A 19,181-nucleotide genomic window follows, 5' to 3' on the forward strand; every position below is an offset into this window, starting at 1 on the left:
AATCAATTTTGAAAAACCCTCAGCTAGACCCTTTCAGACTTTCTTTCTCTTAGTCTTACCAGTTTTATTTAGCCAGAAGAAATAAAAATTCTGGAATTGCAAGTGTCAGAAAAAAAGGCTGCAAAACAAATTTTATCCTTCAGTGTCTGAAAATCTGGATGACAAATGGAGGAGATAACTGAAAATACAGAAAAACCCAACCCAAACCCGAACAAAAACCAAAAAGCAAGCTCACATACCCTCTTTGTCCCCACAAATCCTCAAGGTAGCTCCCTTTTGCAAAAGAAAACCAATACTCTTTCACAGTAACAGCAGCAGACCTCTATAGGGATTGACAAATAATGGATGAACTATTAACTACTCGGAAGTCATTTTGCCAAGTTCTCATTTTCCATGTTAATAAGCTGCACACACTATATTTATAAAGTACTCATAAATAAAAAGATTGTATTTAACATTACCACATTGATAGAATTATTTTCTTTTTAAAAAATGCAGTAATTTTTCTTCCTTTTTTAACAAACAAAACATTACTTAAGACTCCAGTAAGAAACCTTTGAAAAGCAGAAAAAGAAATGCTCTGATGGTCTCCTTCTGTGTGCTAGATCAACATGCAGTCAGGTGGGATCAACTACCATTTCCATCTCCAAATGAAGTAAAAATCAAATTTGTCTTGGCCAATGAGGAAAAAATGATTAATATCATTGAACCTCTGTCAGAATATTTTGTGTTACATAGATCAAAGGAATACATGCAGTATGCAAACCTGTTCTACTAGAAAAAAGGAATGTTTTTGCTGGCACAGAGCCACTTTCTATTTTCTTGCATTGCTGCCTGGCTTTTTCCTCCTGTCAACTGAGATCCATGCAAAATTGTTCTACTGCCTCCTGACTCACTGTCTGTATTCCTGCTTGTCTGCAACAGGCACAGAAATGTATTTCTATACATTCACTCCAAGTTAGAATTATTAATCATCACCGTAAACATAGCATTACACATCATCTTTAATGCCTTCCTACTTTCTACTGCTAAGTCTGTAAAATGCATTAATGTTCACAAATCTTGTTTCACAAAATAAAACTAGAATTACAAAAAAATAGAACGTGTTCATCGTGGGCTAACACAGTTTGAAACGGAATTATTAAAAACATAAATTAATCATTGGGGCAATTTATTTTTAAATTAAATTCTTATTTATTTAAGAATAAGAAAAATAGGTGCAATTGTTTATTAGGAGACCATCTATACAATCTTCCATAAGACTGATTTTTCAAATAGATATTAACTTCTGAACTACTTCAATATTTATTTGACTTTTGAAAACAGGAAGTAAAACAAGTCAGAGAAGCTGAAGCTATATCTGAGATTTTCCAAGATTCATAAAGTAATATCCATGTAATTCCATTAAAAAATTATAAGGACAGATTCCTTAATTTTTGTCTCCTTGAAAATTCAAACCCATATATTTAACTGATCGTTTTGGGATACCTCAAATGAAATTATAACTGTCAGCAGCAATACACCAAAACACGTCTGAGACAACCACCGCATTCTATCATGTCAGCAACACATGGAGCAAAGAGTGCTTGAAAAGGCAATGATAGAATAAATCATAAAAATTCCTCCTGTTCTGCTGTTAATCTACAGGTTTAAAAGCACAAAAAGCAAGCTTTACCTTCTTCAACCATTAACACTTGCAAAAGCTGTTCTGGTCTATTGTATCTGCTTTCATATAATTCAAGCTTAACCAGTGTAAAGGATTTGTAGATTCCAGTGGTTTCTAAACATATCTTGACCACTTAAAACAAAAAGTAATGTATCAAGAGCCAGCTATACAGTATGAAGACCAAGCTGAGACTTGAGTTGTAGAACAAGTCATTCCAAGGATCTTTGAAAGTGGATGGAATACAATTGTTTTAGTTCCAAAAAGGTGAGGGAATAGCCTAGAGATTTGCTCAAAGCATGGCAATCCCACTGACTGTTGGTTTTCCCCAAAATAAAAGACTATTCATTGGTTCTAATTCTTTCAGATCCGTCAGAAGCCGTTATGCCTCACAGTTATGTTGGCTGATTCATGAACTTCTAACTCTGCAAGATACTCCTTGAGTAGACACTTTGGAGAGAACCCAGTGTACCACCCTTCCATAACAAAGCCTTCTGCAAGACACACTATACATCTATTTTTGTTCTAAAAGTGCAAGAAAGGAAGGAAACAAGGTTTTCCAAGGAGACAGCTCCATCATACTTTTATATCACGTCTGACACGTTCCAAAGAGAAAATTACCTAGTATCCTGATGTCTTTTTAATATTGTTAAAATATTAACCAAGGGTTTGAGGAATAATTGCAGGGGTTGCCGAAATGTCTATGAATAACCCAAGCAGAAAGCGAGAATGGCAGCTGTAATGCGTGCAAACAAATTATTCACATTCAGTCCTGGATAACTAAAAAAATATTGTAGCCAAAAGTACTTTTTTCCAACTATGTCACAGCAACCAAGTGCTTCCCCATATAATAATGAATTCATCCTTACATTTCCACACAGAAATTAGGAACTACTAGTAGCATAAAGATCTGCTAGAGAGGAATATTAAGTAACTTTTCTATGTCTGCATTTGGAATTCTCTGGTATAACACAGATTTCCAAGTCTCAGACCAGAATCTTAATCATGCTTTATACAAAACCTTAACATGAAAACAGCTTTAAAATGCTCAAATTATATCATCTAAAAGATGAATTTAATTAAAGAATGTGCTGCCTTGTACCCAAAATACATTTCACAATCACTTTAGTAATTAGCTTTTCTCTACACAAAACATCCCTGTTTTTACTGTAGTAGTTCTGGGACTTTCCAGGTCTGCCAGAATATTATCTTTCTTGACTAATATAATGGCTGGAATACACTGGATAAGAGAAGACACGAAGTATCAGATCTCCCTTGAGCGCTGGCCTAACATATGGTTCTGCAAATTTTGGACCATGGCGTTTAGGATAATTTGTTGAATATTCTTAAGATGACTGCTCTTCCACTATGTGAGAAAGAGGTTTTTCCCTTATCCCTAAAATGACTGTCTTCTATAAGCGGTGATTCACTGAACTAGCCCTGAAGCTGCCTTTGGAAGCTCAGTATTCAAAAACCATCTGTGCCAGCAAGTACCAGGAGAGGGCTTTCACTTGATATTTAAACAAATTATACCCTCAGATATTTCAAACATATACTCTATATTTATGTATTTTGGGATACTAGCCATAGGTCTTGATGGAAAGCCAAATTATTTAATTATTATTATTATTAAATACAGAAAAATACTTACATTTAACCTCTACACTTTAATTCCATAGTAAAAAATGAGCGACTTTGCAATATGCAAATTCTGCATTCATGCCACCTTAGCACTACAAATATTTAACTTGTAAAGCTACCTGACCAAGTCTTGTGGTGGCGAATGGTTTTTCTTAAAGCTTTAACTCTTAAAGTTACATGAAAATATCTATTTCAGAACAAAAACAATTTTTAATCCTAATTCTTAAAAGACTTGCAATTCAAGAAAAAAGTTTGAAAATGTGAACTGAATAGATTCAAAATCCTTAAGATAAACAAAAGCAACTCAGAATTTATTACTTTTATTCTGACATTAGACGTGCTTAAGGATATAGACTAAAGACCTTAAAAGTTTGCTGTCTTCCCCTTCCTGTATATGTCATCCATCATCCTATCTTTGCCATCCACTGCTGTGTACCGATACAAGCATTATCAAGACCCACACAGCAAATAAGAATTAGACAGTACTGCTGCTAAATGCACATCGTTCAGGATTACTAAGCACCAAACTTGATAATCATGTATTAAATTCCAAAAAGCAGTAATTTTTAAAGATATCCAATAATTTTGTCTAGTATCATTAAATAAATGAAAAAAAAAATCCTATAAAATTCTGCAAAGGCAGTATTTTCAACTCTGCAAGGCAGAGAAGCTGAATTCTTCCAAAGGTATCTGATTTCTCTTTACCCCTTCTCTTTCACTCTTGATCTAAACCACATTATAATAATAAGCAGGCTGAATTACTGATGAGCTGTCGGCTGCTACAGAGGAAGCTGTGTTTCTAGCAGATTATCTAAAATACAAGACGACAAGAAAGGTACCAAAAGGAAAGCAAATGAAGAGCAGGTGATCTCAAGTTTGCTGTCTCTTCCTTGTAAGTTCCTTTTCCAGTGCTCACCAGGCTCTAGGCCAAACTACTTCAACACGCTAAACTGAAACTACTCACTTTTTGTTGTTGTTAGGTTAGTTGTCTGCCAAACTGTCAAATGGAATGGTTAGCACAGGGTACTGCACAACAGGTACAACAAGAGCCAGAGCCAGTGACAGGGTAGTGGCGGGAATGCACTACTAGGGATTGACATAGTGATCACAGTCAGATTAGCTCAGGCTACTGTGTAATCTCAGTCTGAAAATTAGCTACACAATTGGTGGAAATATTATTTGAGGATGTCTAGTGCCTGCTCATCCACTTTTCTATAAAATATGTTTTCCTATTTTTTGGAAAGGATTTTTTAATATGGCTGCATGGAGGAGCAAATCAAAGAACATATACAATGCAAAAATAACGTAATTCCAAAACTGCTCATTTTCCCTCTGCCAAAGTAAAAGTAATATAAAACCCCAGCCATACCAGTACAGAAGAGGCAAATGTGGGCTTGGCCTTGATAACTTAAGCTAATCCTGCCATCTGAAAAAAAGTCGATTCAGCTATGGCTTGAAAACAAGCAAAGAAGTCCAAATAAGCCCTGGCAATGTGAGACAGAGAACAAGTTTAAAGAAAACACTCTTGAACAAAGTGCTGGCGGAAAAATATTTGCAATTATGAGCACAAGCTTTTTCACATTTATGAAAGCTGTATAAGAGCTGTTTCTCTGTATACAACAAACAGTACTTGATCACAGAAACACTAAGCTTTTCCATCAACTTTTTCTCTTAAGGAAAATAACCATCACTACTCTCTAAATTGACCTCCTGCTCAGATCAAAAGGGTATTATTAAAAAGATCCAATTTCCAAAGAGAAATTATGAGCTAGTATTTCTGTTGAACCAAGAAGTTGGATTGAAATCCAACACTTCTCATTGAAAAAATGGCCAATGCAACTAAGTATCAAGAAGAGTTAGTTCAGGAAAGGAAAAAAAAAAGCAACATGCAGGGGTGGGATGATTTGTAAATGACGTATCTTTGGATCAGCAAACATGCAGTGTCCCAGCTGCAACAAAAGCAGACATATATGCCAAAAAGATTAACGAGGAAACCAGCAACTTCAATGACAAAAACTGGATGTCATGACAAAAAAACCCAAAAAACCCAACACCAAAAAACCAGGGCAGGCCAAGAAAGCTCTTGCCAAGTCAGACCTTGGAAACACAGATTATCAGCAGCAAGGACTTAAGAAGCTTAGAAATTGCTTGGAGAAATCAGAGGGTCATAGACCATAGTGGAAATCAAACATCTGGAGGTGGAATTGGGCTAAAGGGATGTCTGCAAGACAGGACATAGTCTTATAATAGTTTTCTGTGTTGTTTATAATCTCCACAAATCCAAAGAAGAGAAATCAGATGTCTCAGGCAAACAATGCAAATTTCCAGTACCTTTTTAGTGAAACATTTCTTAGTGTACTTCTGTATAGCAGCCCTAATAAGTAGCTCAGAAGAGTAACAGAGGGAGTTTCTAGCAGCCAACTTGCATGACACAGCTTCTACAATACCTTAGATCCTATCCCCAGAGCAGACATTGAATAATCCAGATACAGTATCCAAGTCCTTGAAACCAGCTTGCAGCCAGGCACCAATGTGAGTTGGCCAGGATGGTTAGAAGCTAGGAGAGGGATGGGAGCAATTCAGTCTGAACTGGCAGAAGAGCCACACAATTCATGGCTCCAGGAAATGCACATATCGGCGAAAACTTCAAGGATAATTTGTCAACTGAATAACACAAGTTCAGCAAAACTTGGGCTAGGGGACCAACAAAAGGAAGGAAAAATTTTCAGAAGTCTTTGGAATTTGCCACAGACTTTAATGTCTCCTTGAAGCACTATACCAGGAGAGTAAGGAGCTGAGAGAGAGAGAAAGGGGAGCTGTTCACCATAATCCAGGCAGACATATAGCTCTGAATAAAATGTTTCATTGAAGGTGGCCATGGTTTGGTTCATCAAACTACAAAAGCTTACAAAAGGATCCTTTTTTTAAAAAGCGGCAATACACAATGAAAATTAAATTCTGATACTTAGAAGAAAATATTCCTTTGGTCAAGAAAAGACAAGCAGGGAATGTACATTTGTTAAAATCTGAACGGATCCATGCATTATTAGAAGGTTCAAAGTATTTTTATATTAATTTTGTGTGAAAGCCAAAGCTATTGCTATACAGTTGAGCTTCTAATGAAAGCTTCTTTTGGCCTGTTGCTGCAGGATTTCTTACAGATGCATATGAAGGAGAACAGATTTTTTACTGTATTTAAGACAAGGAGGGAGACTGAAAGGAAGGGAATGTAACAGGAAAACACAAAACCCAGGAAGCTCCCTTGGTCTGAAACCAATTTGACCAGAAAATGGGAACACCTCTGACATATCCGAAGTTATAAGTCAACTTTAGACTATAAACAAGACTCACTTCTGTTCCTAGCTCAGCTAATTCCTTAGCACTAATCTTAGCACATGAAAAGAGAGAAAAGTCAGATAAAAGCGATCCAAAATGGGAAACAAAAAGGCCTTTGGAAATGCCCTGCATTTAGACAGTCAAATGTCTGAGCCAAAACTGTTAGTCAGTTAGTAAAAACAAAATGTTTGCATTTTCTTCAGAACACACATATAATGGGGAGAATTACTTTGACTCCTAAAGTGTAGGCATATTTAGGAGAAACAAAAGAAGCCCAACTATTATATCCATACTAAACACCACAGTACTCTTACAGAGTTATGCAAGGTAATACAACCATGTTACCCTGGTTCTCCACCTTGGTTAATATATATATATCTCACGCTTTTGACGATTTTGCATTCCACTGTGTAGTATAGCTACTTCTCCACTTAAGATAACAGGAGAATCACGCTAACAAATCCAATTCTACTTCTAGAGCACAGTATTCTTATTAAAATTACATAAAATTTAGCATGATTACAAACACATCTTTGCAGTTGCAGGGGACAACCAGCCATTCCGTAAAAAGCTTTAACACATTTTTGTTACAAAACCACACTTACTGGTATTACTACAAGCTCTTGGTCCAAACTGTAAGCAAGACTACAGTTATGTTTTTCTGGATATTCCTTCATGCCTTACTGTTTTTTCTGTTTTTCTTTGGGTTATGTCGAGGAGAAAACCAGTATAAAAGCAGTGAACAGTTCAAAGGAGAGACCCACACCACAATTAGCTTATTTTTAGAATACTCTTTAGTTATCTGTTGAAAGTTCACACTTGCAAATACAACTAAGAGAAGATGTCATTTTAACTGCAGCAAGATAAACTGGACTCACAACCCTAATTTAGTCATTTAAATCACCTTTTCCAAGTTACACAGTTCACTGAAATTATCAGCATGTAGCATCTCTAGTTATTCCTACCAGATTTTGAAATAATAATTTCTCTTAGTCTGTGTATAGACATGTACCTCTCCTCCTACGGTAAGCAGTCCAGGCGAATCAAGCTTCCGTTTCTTCCGGGGACCGATAGCTGCCAATGCAGTTAGATTGGCATCCCTCTGCCTCATTTGTGCAAGTTCTTGTTGTTGCATCTATTAGAGAGAGAAAAAACCTCTATTTAGTTTTTAAGCTGTTGTCACTTCAAAAAGTTGTTCTCAGACATGCAAGCATGAGGTGAAAGTCACACATGAGCAATCCCCAACAGTACTTCACTGTTCCTAGAAATACCATTTTAGCAGCTCAAGTATGCAGCCTTGCAGTGGAGTAATAATGAAGATAGAGAAGTTCTCTTGACTTTCCACAGGATTTCTGCTTCCAAGTAACTGTTTTGGAAAACCACCCTTATCCTTAAGAACTGCCTTAGCCCATAAGTACTATACTATCCCTACACACCTCTAGTTTAAGACTGATATGAAGAGTGTAAACACCAATTCAAATCCCCAAAAAACCTCAAACACTTTCTTTCATTTACTTTGAATATTTCAAATATACTTGGTATTTGCTTCCAAAAATAATCATATCTAAATTAATAAAACATCACTACCTAAATGTTAGCAGAAGTTAATGCTGACAAAACCCCCCTACAAACCGAATTCATAACTGCTTTCTGGCATTGGTCTTTCAGTAACAACACATTGGACTAGTTTCACGCTAAGAAAAAAACCTGCCAGCTGCATTATATACCACACTACAGAAAATAAAGAAAAATACTCTGGCCACCACATGATGAAGAGGTAAGATTGCCTATTCATTATAAACTGTAATCCTTTTAGAGAGTTAATAAGAGACATATTCCCATGAACAATACTATACTACTTTAATACATATTCTCATCATCAATTCTACACAAGAATAATTGATTAGGTAATGCAGCATATGATTTTAATTAGAGAAAAGTATTTATAGCTCTTAATAATATTTTTTTTTTATTTCAAAACTTTGGGTTTGCAAAATCCTTCAATAAATTCAGAGGAAGTGGTTGTTTTCTAATCCCGCTGTTGTCATACTTGTTTCCACTTCAACAGAAACACACACAATACTACTTCTCAAGAAGCAGCATTATTAACCCTCAGTAGGGTTAATAAAAAACACTGTATGATACAGGCAGAATTCTTCATTAAAATAAAACCGAACTGACGAGTTTAGATAGAAGTGTCTCTGCCGTTACTTACATGTGAGCTGCACTTACAAGCAGGGCCTGAACTATCCAGGCCAATGTTAAAAGGAAAGGAGGTTTAAACAACACAAGTACCGATGTATGGTATCTTTTCTCCATTGGTATCTTTTCTCCATTCACTTCTGCCTAGAAAAAGCAGGCCTGCTTCATGCATCCTAATTAGTGCATTTTCCAGGTTTATTCGTTTAGCATCACAACATGTTCTCATTTTTTCAGAAAAAGCAAATTCAGTACAGTTAGAGTTTGAAAACCCATTTTTCATATTTTTATGGCATGTGTTTTGTAACTCCACTTATTATCATAACTTCAATATAACATTATCTACAAATACACATCTCATTTTTCTACAGGATACAAGAATCTCCTAAATACAAAAAAGAAATGTGGAAAAATATCTAAATAATAGTGCAAAGGTCTATACATACTTCTCTTTGCCAACTCATATTAGGTTTTTAGCTCAAATATCTTTGGCTCTCTTCCAGATTAAATGCCAGTTAGACAGACCTGCCCGCTTACCCTTTCAAGGTAGATAGCAACAGTGGTGAGCTCTAATCATTTACAAAGGTCATGATCGGAAGCTAGCCCGTAAGCAGTCATTTAAAATTCGATTGATCCCTATTTGTAGTCAGGGAAAGAAAATGGACATTTCAGCTGTATTGTAATTATGAGGCTTCAAGGCAACTGTAAATAGATGTGCAAATCCAGATACTGGCAAATACCTTAGAGAAGAAATTATTACTATAGTATAACATATATCCAGGAAAGGTTGAAGATAAAACTGCATATAAAAAAAGATCAATCATCTTTTTGCTAATTTGCCATGCTTGCCAGCCTATAAGGGTTATCACAATTATCAGAAGTCTGATGAATATTTAAGCGAGGGCCAACTGGCTTAGAGTGATCCCAGACGAAGTTGTAAAGTGGATAGCTTCACAGAATAAAAAATTTTGCACTGGAATAAGTATTCGTTTCCTGGGAGGTGCAGGTCAGAAATATAGTCGGATAGATAACTGGTACCACGCAAAGGTTATTATCCAAAGTCACCATTTCCAAACCAACAGTAAGCTAATACTTACTTGACTCTTTGTACTACCTGTACTGCAATACACAGTGATTGTTTCAACACGTAATAGAAGCACACAGTGCCTCTGAGAAGTTGCTCTAACAACTACAATTCAGTATTTTTCTATTATTGCAAAATGCAAATATAAAGCAAAACATGTCATTTCTCTAAACTCCACATAATGGGAGAAATCCTGCTCTCCCTTCGAAACCTGCACAGTGTCTGATGCTGTTTTACCAAGAACACATGGAATAGATTCAGGACTCTGCAGAAGGGTTTGCACTCGTTTCTTCCTCAGGTTCTTTGCCCTTTTTTTTTATTCAGTGAGAAGAGCTCAAGATAGTTCTTGATATCACATATTAATTTTTCACAAGAATTAATATTCTTTGTTAGCCTAGCACTGACTGCCCAAACAAATGCACAACATTTTCAACTACCTGTAATTCGGTGCGTGACAGACACCTGGCTCGGCAGGCAGAGCCAAAGGCACTGGGCGCTGCTCTACTGACACCGGGCAAATACTGGCAAGACCTTTCCCTTCGCTTCCCTGCCTGTGCCTCTCACCCTGCTTCATGCAGCTTGTCTGTTTAGCCCATAAGCTCTCCAGACATGGATCCTCCTCTACTACATGCCTTACTTACAGCCTAGCCCCTGTGGGACTAATAGACACTACTGTAACACAAATAAGGAACGTGCTGCCAGGTACAAAACCACAATATAGGTTCTGTCACTGGTTTTACAGTACACACCTTGAGACACTACAGCAGAAAAGAACAACCTTCGTATGTAAACCTTAATGAATGTTGGTCAAAAAATACAAAACAGATCAAACACATGCATCACCAGTAAGACCACAGTATCCTGACGTGTTATAAAACAAGGGCTGAAGCGCTGAAACACTCGACAGATACTGAATTACACAAATTCTCATCAGTCTTTTAGAAATTAATTATAACGGTGGTTTTTTTCTTCCAAAGCTCATCTGAAGGCAGAGCATCATAAAATTATATTTTAAAATAATTAAAAAAATTACAATCCTGATACTGATTACCAAGAGACGCCTTCATCTTGCAGCGGTTAGTGTACATCAGTTGGCTTAAGGGAACATCTTTGTACACACGCTATTAACTATCGATTTGTTTACAATAAAACATCTTTGTAGTTATGGATACTTAACTATCAAGACATTTGACAAGATTCCTGGATGTCATTTAACATCCCGGAGCAGCCTAACCACCACTGTTGGCTTCTTCATACCCCTGTTCCAACTTCCTCTTATTTCCATCTCCAAGTCACATACTTCTGGTTTTTCATACACTACATCAGATTATCTGTACCAGTCTCTTTCCTACCTTATCATCTGACTCATTAAAAGTACTATCCCCAATCATAATTTTTGTTCAAAAAAACCCACCACAGCAGTGTCTTGCCTTTGGTTCAAAACAAGGGGACACTACCTTTCATAAAGACATTTGCACTTGCAATGTGGCTGCTAACATCTGATTGAACAGGAGCTTTTAAAAATTAATGCCACAGAGATACAAGCTGTTTTTAATAGTCATAAAACTTGATATGGTTATTGCAGGTATCTTGCAAGAAGATTAGGAATAGCCAAACAGTTTTGTGGGAGTTGTGCAATTAATGTACGTTTAATTACTCTGCTTTGGTGTCAACAGAGATTGCTTTCAAGAAATACCTCTTGTACCACCAGCTGCCAAATGCACATCCCTGACCAGTGGAGGCTCTTCTCCCCAGTATACTCTTGCACCATATTCTCTAGGTCAAGTGGAAATGACTTTACAACCAGTTTTGCATACATAGTTCCAAAGTAATCACTCTTTGAATTCTCAGCACTAAGAACAATGTGAATTAAATGTAGCTATCTTCAATGCTCTGAAATTACTCTTAAAAGTACCTGTGAAACTAAAGCTACTTAAGCCTCTTACTTTACAAACTCAATTATATTTTAAAGTAACAGAACAGCCCGGTATTACAATACAGTTTATCTTCTAACCAAGGCAGTTAATAATTTCTGGATATTTAAACAAATGATGCACCTATTAACATCTATACATCCTGATAAAACAAATACATTTCCTGTTTATTAACATGATGTAGCAGATACAAATCTAACTCACTACATCAACCAACAAGACACAATTGTTTGACAGCTGCATTCATTCACACTCTCATTTTCATACTGGACTGTTGACGCAATATCATTCTTTAACTTGCCTTCATCACAATTGATACCAATATATTTATCAAAAGCATATTAAACTTTTGGCTCTTTGGGAAGGAAGTACTGCGCCATTCAGAACCACACTAATCAACAACAATTAACTTTTTTGAAAGTCAAAATATTTATCTAAACCACACACAAATATTCCAGTATCTTATACAAGAAAAAGCTTACAAATAAGATGCCATTCCTTGCTCCTTATCTGATCCCGATTTATTTTTAGCATGCCATTTACTTACGGAGAGGTATTTGGTTACTTAATGACAACTTTAAGTTAAAGAGAACCCTTTGATGAAAAAGTACAGTGTAAGAATTAAGCACCAGTATTATTTCATACAATTAAATTTTCTTCTTTGTGATGGTGGCATAATATTAAAACCACAGAAAGAACACTACTTCACTATTTTAATAACGTAAAGCTAACAACAGAGGTGCTAAAATTGTAGTTTGTTTTCCTTAAATCATTATTTGTTATGATACATTTAGGTATTTCAGAAAGAAGTGCCACAAGCCATATGCCACAAAGACGACACCCATATGTCTATCTGGTATATCAACATTAGATCTTAAAATCTAGATTTAATAATGTCTGAAACCCAAGAATGTATTTATTCAAAACATGCTTTGCAAATAAATTTCGCAACCAAGAAACCAAGCATTTACTTTAAGCCTTTTTTCACTTTAAGACTATTCTGCACTACTAGCCATTGTGAAAACAGTCATTGAGACACTAACAAATAAATACACGGTGTGAATACATGCTCAGTGATTTTTTTTTTTCTTTTTAGATTTCTACTTCCACTGGCCATTGTGACAGTCCACACAATTGGAAGATACCGACTGTTTCATGAATGAGTATGGTTTCATTTTCAAGATTTAAGAACTAAATCCCCCATCCGTTACTGTAACTAGTATCATAATAACCACAGAGAACAGTGAAGATTATTTCCCACTTTTCAACAAAAGCAACTAAACCAAGAGTAAATTCAAGAAAGTTAGGCTAGAGGAATAAATTCTATGGATTTGTTCACGTTATGCATTTTGTCTGGAAAGACAACTGTCAACAAATGCTGGATGCCTGTTATGAACAACTACAGATCTCAAGTTGAACACCTTCTCCAACCCAGAAAATTAAATGGCCTAGCAGTGGCTGTGATCTGTACTGTCAATTGAGGATTATTCCTCTTCAGTGAGCATAAAAGTCTGTTAACATCAGCTATGCCAACATTCCAATCCTGCCTGCTCACCTGAATCCACAGGAAACGGGAATGTCAAGCAGCAAATGAGGCACTGCACTACTCATCGGATAGACAGGACTTGTTCAAAAGCACGAGAAAAAGCATCTTGAAAAGGCGACGAAATGTGGTCCAAATGGAGGGCAAACCCTAAATGAACTGAAATTAGCTTTGTTTAAAGCAGAGATACAGATGAAATATGGGCCTGAGCTGCAGCTAAGAACTGGACTTAGAGAAATTTCCTTCAATGTGAACAGAAAATAGGCTGACAAGTGGAACACTTAACAATTCAAAACTACATATAAATACTTGAAAAATAAAAGGGAGAAAAGGGAGTGGCATCCCACGAGAGAAAGGTCAAGGAGATTTCTATGTACAGGCAGAAAGGAAGAATATTTTTTGGCCTGAAAGAAAAATAACTCAGTGACAGAGACACAGAGATGATTGTAAAGATAAAGAAGAAGAAAGAGCTCGAGGAAGTAATCGAGTATGCTTAGATGCTGTCAATACAGGATTTGATAAGGGAATAGAGGTTGACTTGTAAGTTTATGTGGTCACAGAGCCAACTCAGCACACAAAGAACTAGATTTTGGCTACTTACAGCTCCCAACATAGTACAGAAATACCACCTAAGAAAAGAACAGAGGACAGAGAAGAGGCTAACAGCACAACAGAAGCGATAAATATCGACAAGACTGTAAACTGCAATCAGGAATGAAGACGACTGGGAACGAGCACCAAACAGGAAATTGGCAAGGGAGAGTGCTAAATGGCAGAAACGTTTGATGAAAGCAAGATCATATAAACAATGATTTCAGCATTGATTTCTAGCCAATAGGCATCAATGGAGATCCCTCCTAATTCTGTTTGCGATGGATGGCTTAATTCCTGATAACAGGGTCATATGCTGGGAAAAGCTTGTCTTAATTGATGGTTCTGCAACATAGATCTATCAGTCTCAGACAGTGATTACACCCCCTGGAAAAACATCTTTTTTGCTGAGGAGAACTTGAAATGTGGCACCATTACACACGTCCTAAGATGCCCACAACAGAAGGTGCAATTAAAAAATGAAACTCATTTAAAATGCTGGCAGTAACCTCAACAAGTCCAGGGACAATGATCAAGAAGGATTGGTACTTCACTGAACTTCAGAGAGAGAGTCTTGAAAAACTGATAATGTCTGCAGAACACCCATGCCATGCTCCCGCCTCTCTTTTGCATTACTGAAGTCTCTAAAGGTCAGCAGGACTCCTACAGCAGCAGCACGCTGGCTGGTAAGGAACTGGGCCAAAGTAGCTAACGTTTAGGAGTGTCACTGTAACAGTACAACACCAGAGAAATTTTACATGTGTAATAGGAAATCACACACTGAACACACTTTGTTAGACTTTTAAACATGCACTGCTCTGCCAAATTATATCTGGTTTTCTTCAATACGAAGCTGCATGCTGCTTCTCCGCAAGTGTTCTCCCACAACTTGGTACAAGCTGCAATCATTCACTTGCAATGGCTGTACATCTATTTGAAGTAGATCAAGATTTTACTTTACTGAAAAAGGTGTGTGTTGGTTTTTTTTCTTCTCTCTTTCTCTTTTTCTTTTTTCTTTCCCAAACGCTTTTAACAAGAGTCGAAAATTATTGCACAGTGTTTGGAAAAAATCACCCTGGGCAAAGACTAAGCTGGGAACATCTCAGCCCCCCAAGATGAATGTTTCTCAAAATAATGAGCATCTCAATACTGTTCTGGAACCCTAACTGGGGTACTTTTGACCAAGTGTCTTTCCTATAATAGACATTTGTGTTTATTACATCTAATTTCATTATGTTTCAGAAGTTTACTCAAATTTTCCATTAACATTTGCCCTATTACTTTCAACATAATCTACACTGAACTTCTGATTATAGAAAATGCCAGGTGCATCCTGCCTTTCATTTTTGTTTTTTCCCTGAGAAAAAGCCTTAATTGTAGTTTTCTCCAGACATGTACATTACCTAGCTAAATGTGATTTTTAAAATAATCATCAGCAAACCTACAATTTTATCTCCTTACTACTCAAGACCACATGTTGTCTGAACTGATTCATATATATATTCACACTTGGAGTTTTAATTTTCTTGGAAGTCTCTTCAAAAGCTTACTCATAGCTTACAAAAAAATCAGAAACATGACGAATTTTGAAAGTGATTTTTTAAAATCTTGTATTTTTTTTAATATACTTTGTCCCTAGTACTATTTTATTCCCCAAATAGTTTGACGTTCCTACTCCACTAGTCCCCTTAATCAACTAACGCTCTGTATGGGTATCTATGAACTTCTTTTTGTTAATTCTGTATTTTCTTGGTTGGTTGCCTTTCTGATTTTCCAAATACAATGCACTATTTTGGTTTAACTTAAAATCATTCATTTCTGCAACTGCCTGATCATCTCAAGGCACATATTCCTATCTGTAGTAATACAAAGCATAACAACTTTTTTTAGAAACATATCCCTCCAATTCCTCTGAAGATTCTGTAACAATGGATTTTTTTGTCCTTTCAGTAACCATAATCATTACATTTCTTCAATCCTCAAAATCTGTTGTTGGAGCTCCAGCATATTTTGTCTGGTTTTGGCTATACTGTTCCTCAAACAACTTCCCTCCAATAGCACCAGTTCCAGGCTCTTCCAAGCTGGAGAGATGCCTATTTTAAGCCTTTATATTTCTTAGGTCCCATAATAGTGTTTGGTAGATTTGCGAGCCAAATCCAGATCATTCGAGCAAATGGTTTCTGAGGCACAGACATGTGTCAGGATCAGCATTACTAGACCTGGCAACTTTTCTGGATGCCAGTAACTTGCCATAGGATCAGAAGAAGTTCTGGAAAAATTTCCCTAAGATATGTTATTTTAGTTTTTGTTATCCGTCTCAATTTTATTTTGGAGCAATGCAACAATGGACAATTACAAATCTTCTCAAGCTGTTCTTCAAAGGAAACGACACATACTCATACAGTATAAATTATGAATAGTAAGAACACCAGTCAAAAAGCTTGATGGCTTACCCACAGGCTCCTGAATTCAGGTGCAAGCAACAGAAGAATATCCTCACTCTTGGGGCACTGGTGAGAAAGACTGGATAAGATCTTTTCCCAGGCCCTCTGGCAATGTAAGTGGGGTTTACGATCCTCCCAAGATTTCTAGGATATTCTCCTTTCTCCCCTGATGTGAGACACTATGTGAGGGCCCCAAAACAGATGCTTTAATGAAGATTAGGGAATATAAAATACAGTGAAAACCTGTACAAATGACAGTTATGTCTAGAGTGACAGACTAGTTACAAAAGGACGCAAACTTGTTGAGCCGTGGTTTTAGTTAGGCAAGTCTGAAAGAAACACTGGTACAGTGGGAGCTAACTCAACTATGAGAAGTCAGAAAATTTGCTTTGCTTTTTTAAAATCATGCACCGGAAAATATGAGGGTCAGATGAACCTCACAACTGAGCTTTCTAGCAGTTCCCCACAGTTGCAGATGGAGTGCACGTAGTAACTCCCAGAGGCTATGCTGTCCACTGTAACACTGTATTAAAGGTTGTACTAGATCATGAATCAACTGCGCTATTTTTCAGATGGTGAAGTTTCCCTGAAATAAACATTTTTGAAAATACCCTTTAAAAAATCTTACATTGTACCTGAGTAATACAGCAGCTACTTGGATAGTGAAAACTTTCCATGGTTGCTACAACTTTTTGTTGGTACCATGAGCCTCCGATCAAGAATTTTATCTGCACTATCTTCTCCATGCCTCACGAATTTTGATAGCATAGCATGGCCTCTTTGTTATTTTTATTTCTATTCCCACCTCTGGTACACACTGGAAAGCTGAAGTAATTAAGAACCAGTACACCAGAACTGTACCAAAACCATGGGGAAGGTGCGTTCTTGGTGACTATATCAATGGAGTCAATTGAAGATGTGATATACGTAGGAAAATCTCAGCTTTGTGGAAGTGAAGAGCGACAGTACGTCATACCATAAAATCTCAAATCAGCCTGAAACATTTTCCCCATATAATTATTTCTATTTTTTGGTAAAATTTCTCTGCCTATATGCCACTACCACAAAATTTCAGAGTAGCGGAAATCTTAAGTGCATTTAAAATACTATTTAATCAGAAATTCTGGTAAGAGCCTTTATTAACTAGATTATTCCACAAGAAAATGCCCGGATTTTGACACCAGTCCTCTAATATTCTTACGGGAAATCTGCATCTTGAAACTGCCAGCATCATTTGAGGAAATGAGGCAAACGTAGCAATCTACTAAAAATCATTTGGCTGTAATAAGTAATTTTAATCAAATAGTTAGAGAGAATGGCATTGAAGTTAATTTCTGAAGTGTCATAAACAGATGGGAAATGTGGAGTGTAGAGACTGGTTGTGCACTTTCACCGCAATATCCTTTTTTGCAGTCTGGATTGTGGTTTGATCAAGTCTAAGTGACATGACAAAAACAATTTTAATTTATTCTGAAACTATATTCAACTAAAGAATACACAAAATAGCGAGTATGCTACTCTTTTCGAAAGTGAGATTTGAGGCAGAGCAATATCAGGAACAAAAATAGCCAGACACCCACCTTCTTCTCCCCCTTAAAAGTTGTGGTGGTAGTACTGGGGGTTCACTTGCAAAATGGAAGTTCCACTGGGGATGCAAAACAAGCTTGAAATTTAAATAATCTACATCTTTTTTATTTTAGATTTAACTATAGCAAACCCGCTACTGCTCATTTCTCCTGCAGATCAAGGGAACAACATACCACAGTGTGGGGACAAAATATTTCAAGCAATTTTTCATACACTGACAAGTTGTATATTAGGGAATCTTGTAAGTACAATACAGTAGTCATCCCCTTCTATTGATCACATATAATTTACATCTTACAAAGATGTGAATTCTTGCATTCTCACTCCACAAGGAAAATCTCAATGATTTATTCATTTCAAATAAAAAATAGAAGGTAGATGAGAAGAATTACTTCACAGGCTGTAGCTTTCTCAGGGCACTAGTGCTAGGCTCTTCTCTCGCGCTGCCCGAAGGGCCTTTGTGTGCAAGTCCCTCTAATTAACAAGGTGAATCATGCAGCAGTTCCCTAATTAGTGAACATGACAAGCCAATGGAAACAAGCAGACAGACCTGGCGTTCAGATATGGTCAACAAAAGGCACAGTAACACACCATTAAAAAAAAATAATTATATTTCATGTAAATAAAATACAAAAAGTAAGAGAACTAGAGTAATACCTAATTTTCCTTTTCATGTTTTATGCTTATTCCTCATTTGTTGCAGATATAAATAACGACACAATAAATCAAGGTTTCCAACTGCAAGTCACACCACCTCTCCAAAATCAAAGAGTAGTTATCCTACGTGAATGAGCATCTGCTTAAGGGGCATTATTTGTTTTCTCTCTTGTTTTTCTGATTTAAAGAACTGCAGTTACATTAAGCTTAGCACTTTAAAAATCCCTAAATTAATTCTATTCAAAATATTTTTTCTTGAAATGCTTTCTCACCAACACATGAAATGAGTGCAATAGTTGCACTATTATTATTGCATTATAAAAATGCCTATATTCCAAATATGTAATATTTTCTAAGTTTTGTATAAGGATAAATAAATAAATAATAAAAGTGAATAATCAAAGAAGCCGATTTGCATTAAAAAGGAAATGAGATGATCTAAAAATATACCTCCTTACATTCATCTTTTCAAGTGAAAGATTTTTAATCTTTCACTCTTCCT

The 19,181-nt window shown here is 36.4% G+C and overlaps 1 protein-coding gene across 2 annotated transcripts in view; it reads right to left on the bottom strand.

Moving 5' to 3' along the window:
* The window catches only part of LOC106631514 (transcription initiation factor TFIID subunit 4-like), a 146,395-nt gene that overhangs the window by 37,401 nt on the left and 89,813 nt on the right, over positions 1 to 19,181 (bottom strand). For both annotated transcript variants that reach the window (XM_055726930.1, XM_055726929.1), the window contains exon 14: positions 7,653 to 7,775. In XM_055726930.1, the coding sequence (XP_055582905.1) occupies positions 7,653 to 7,775 (123 nt within the window). The remainder of the gene's footprint in view (positions 1 to 7,652; positions 7,776 to 19,181) is intronic.

Source organism: Falco cherrug, chromosome 14 (genome assembly GCF_023634085.1).
Source record: "Falco cherrug isolate bFalChe1 chromosome 14, bFalChe1.pri, whole genome shotgun sequence".
Taxonomy (NCBI): domain Eukaryota; kingdom Metazoa; phylum Chordata; class Aves; order Falconiformes; family Falconidae; genus Falco; species Falco cherrug.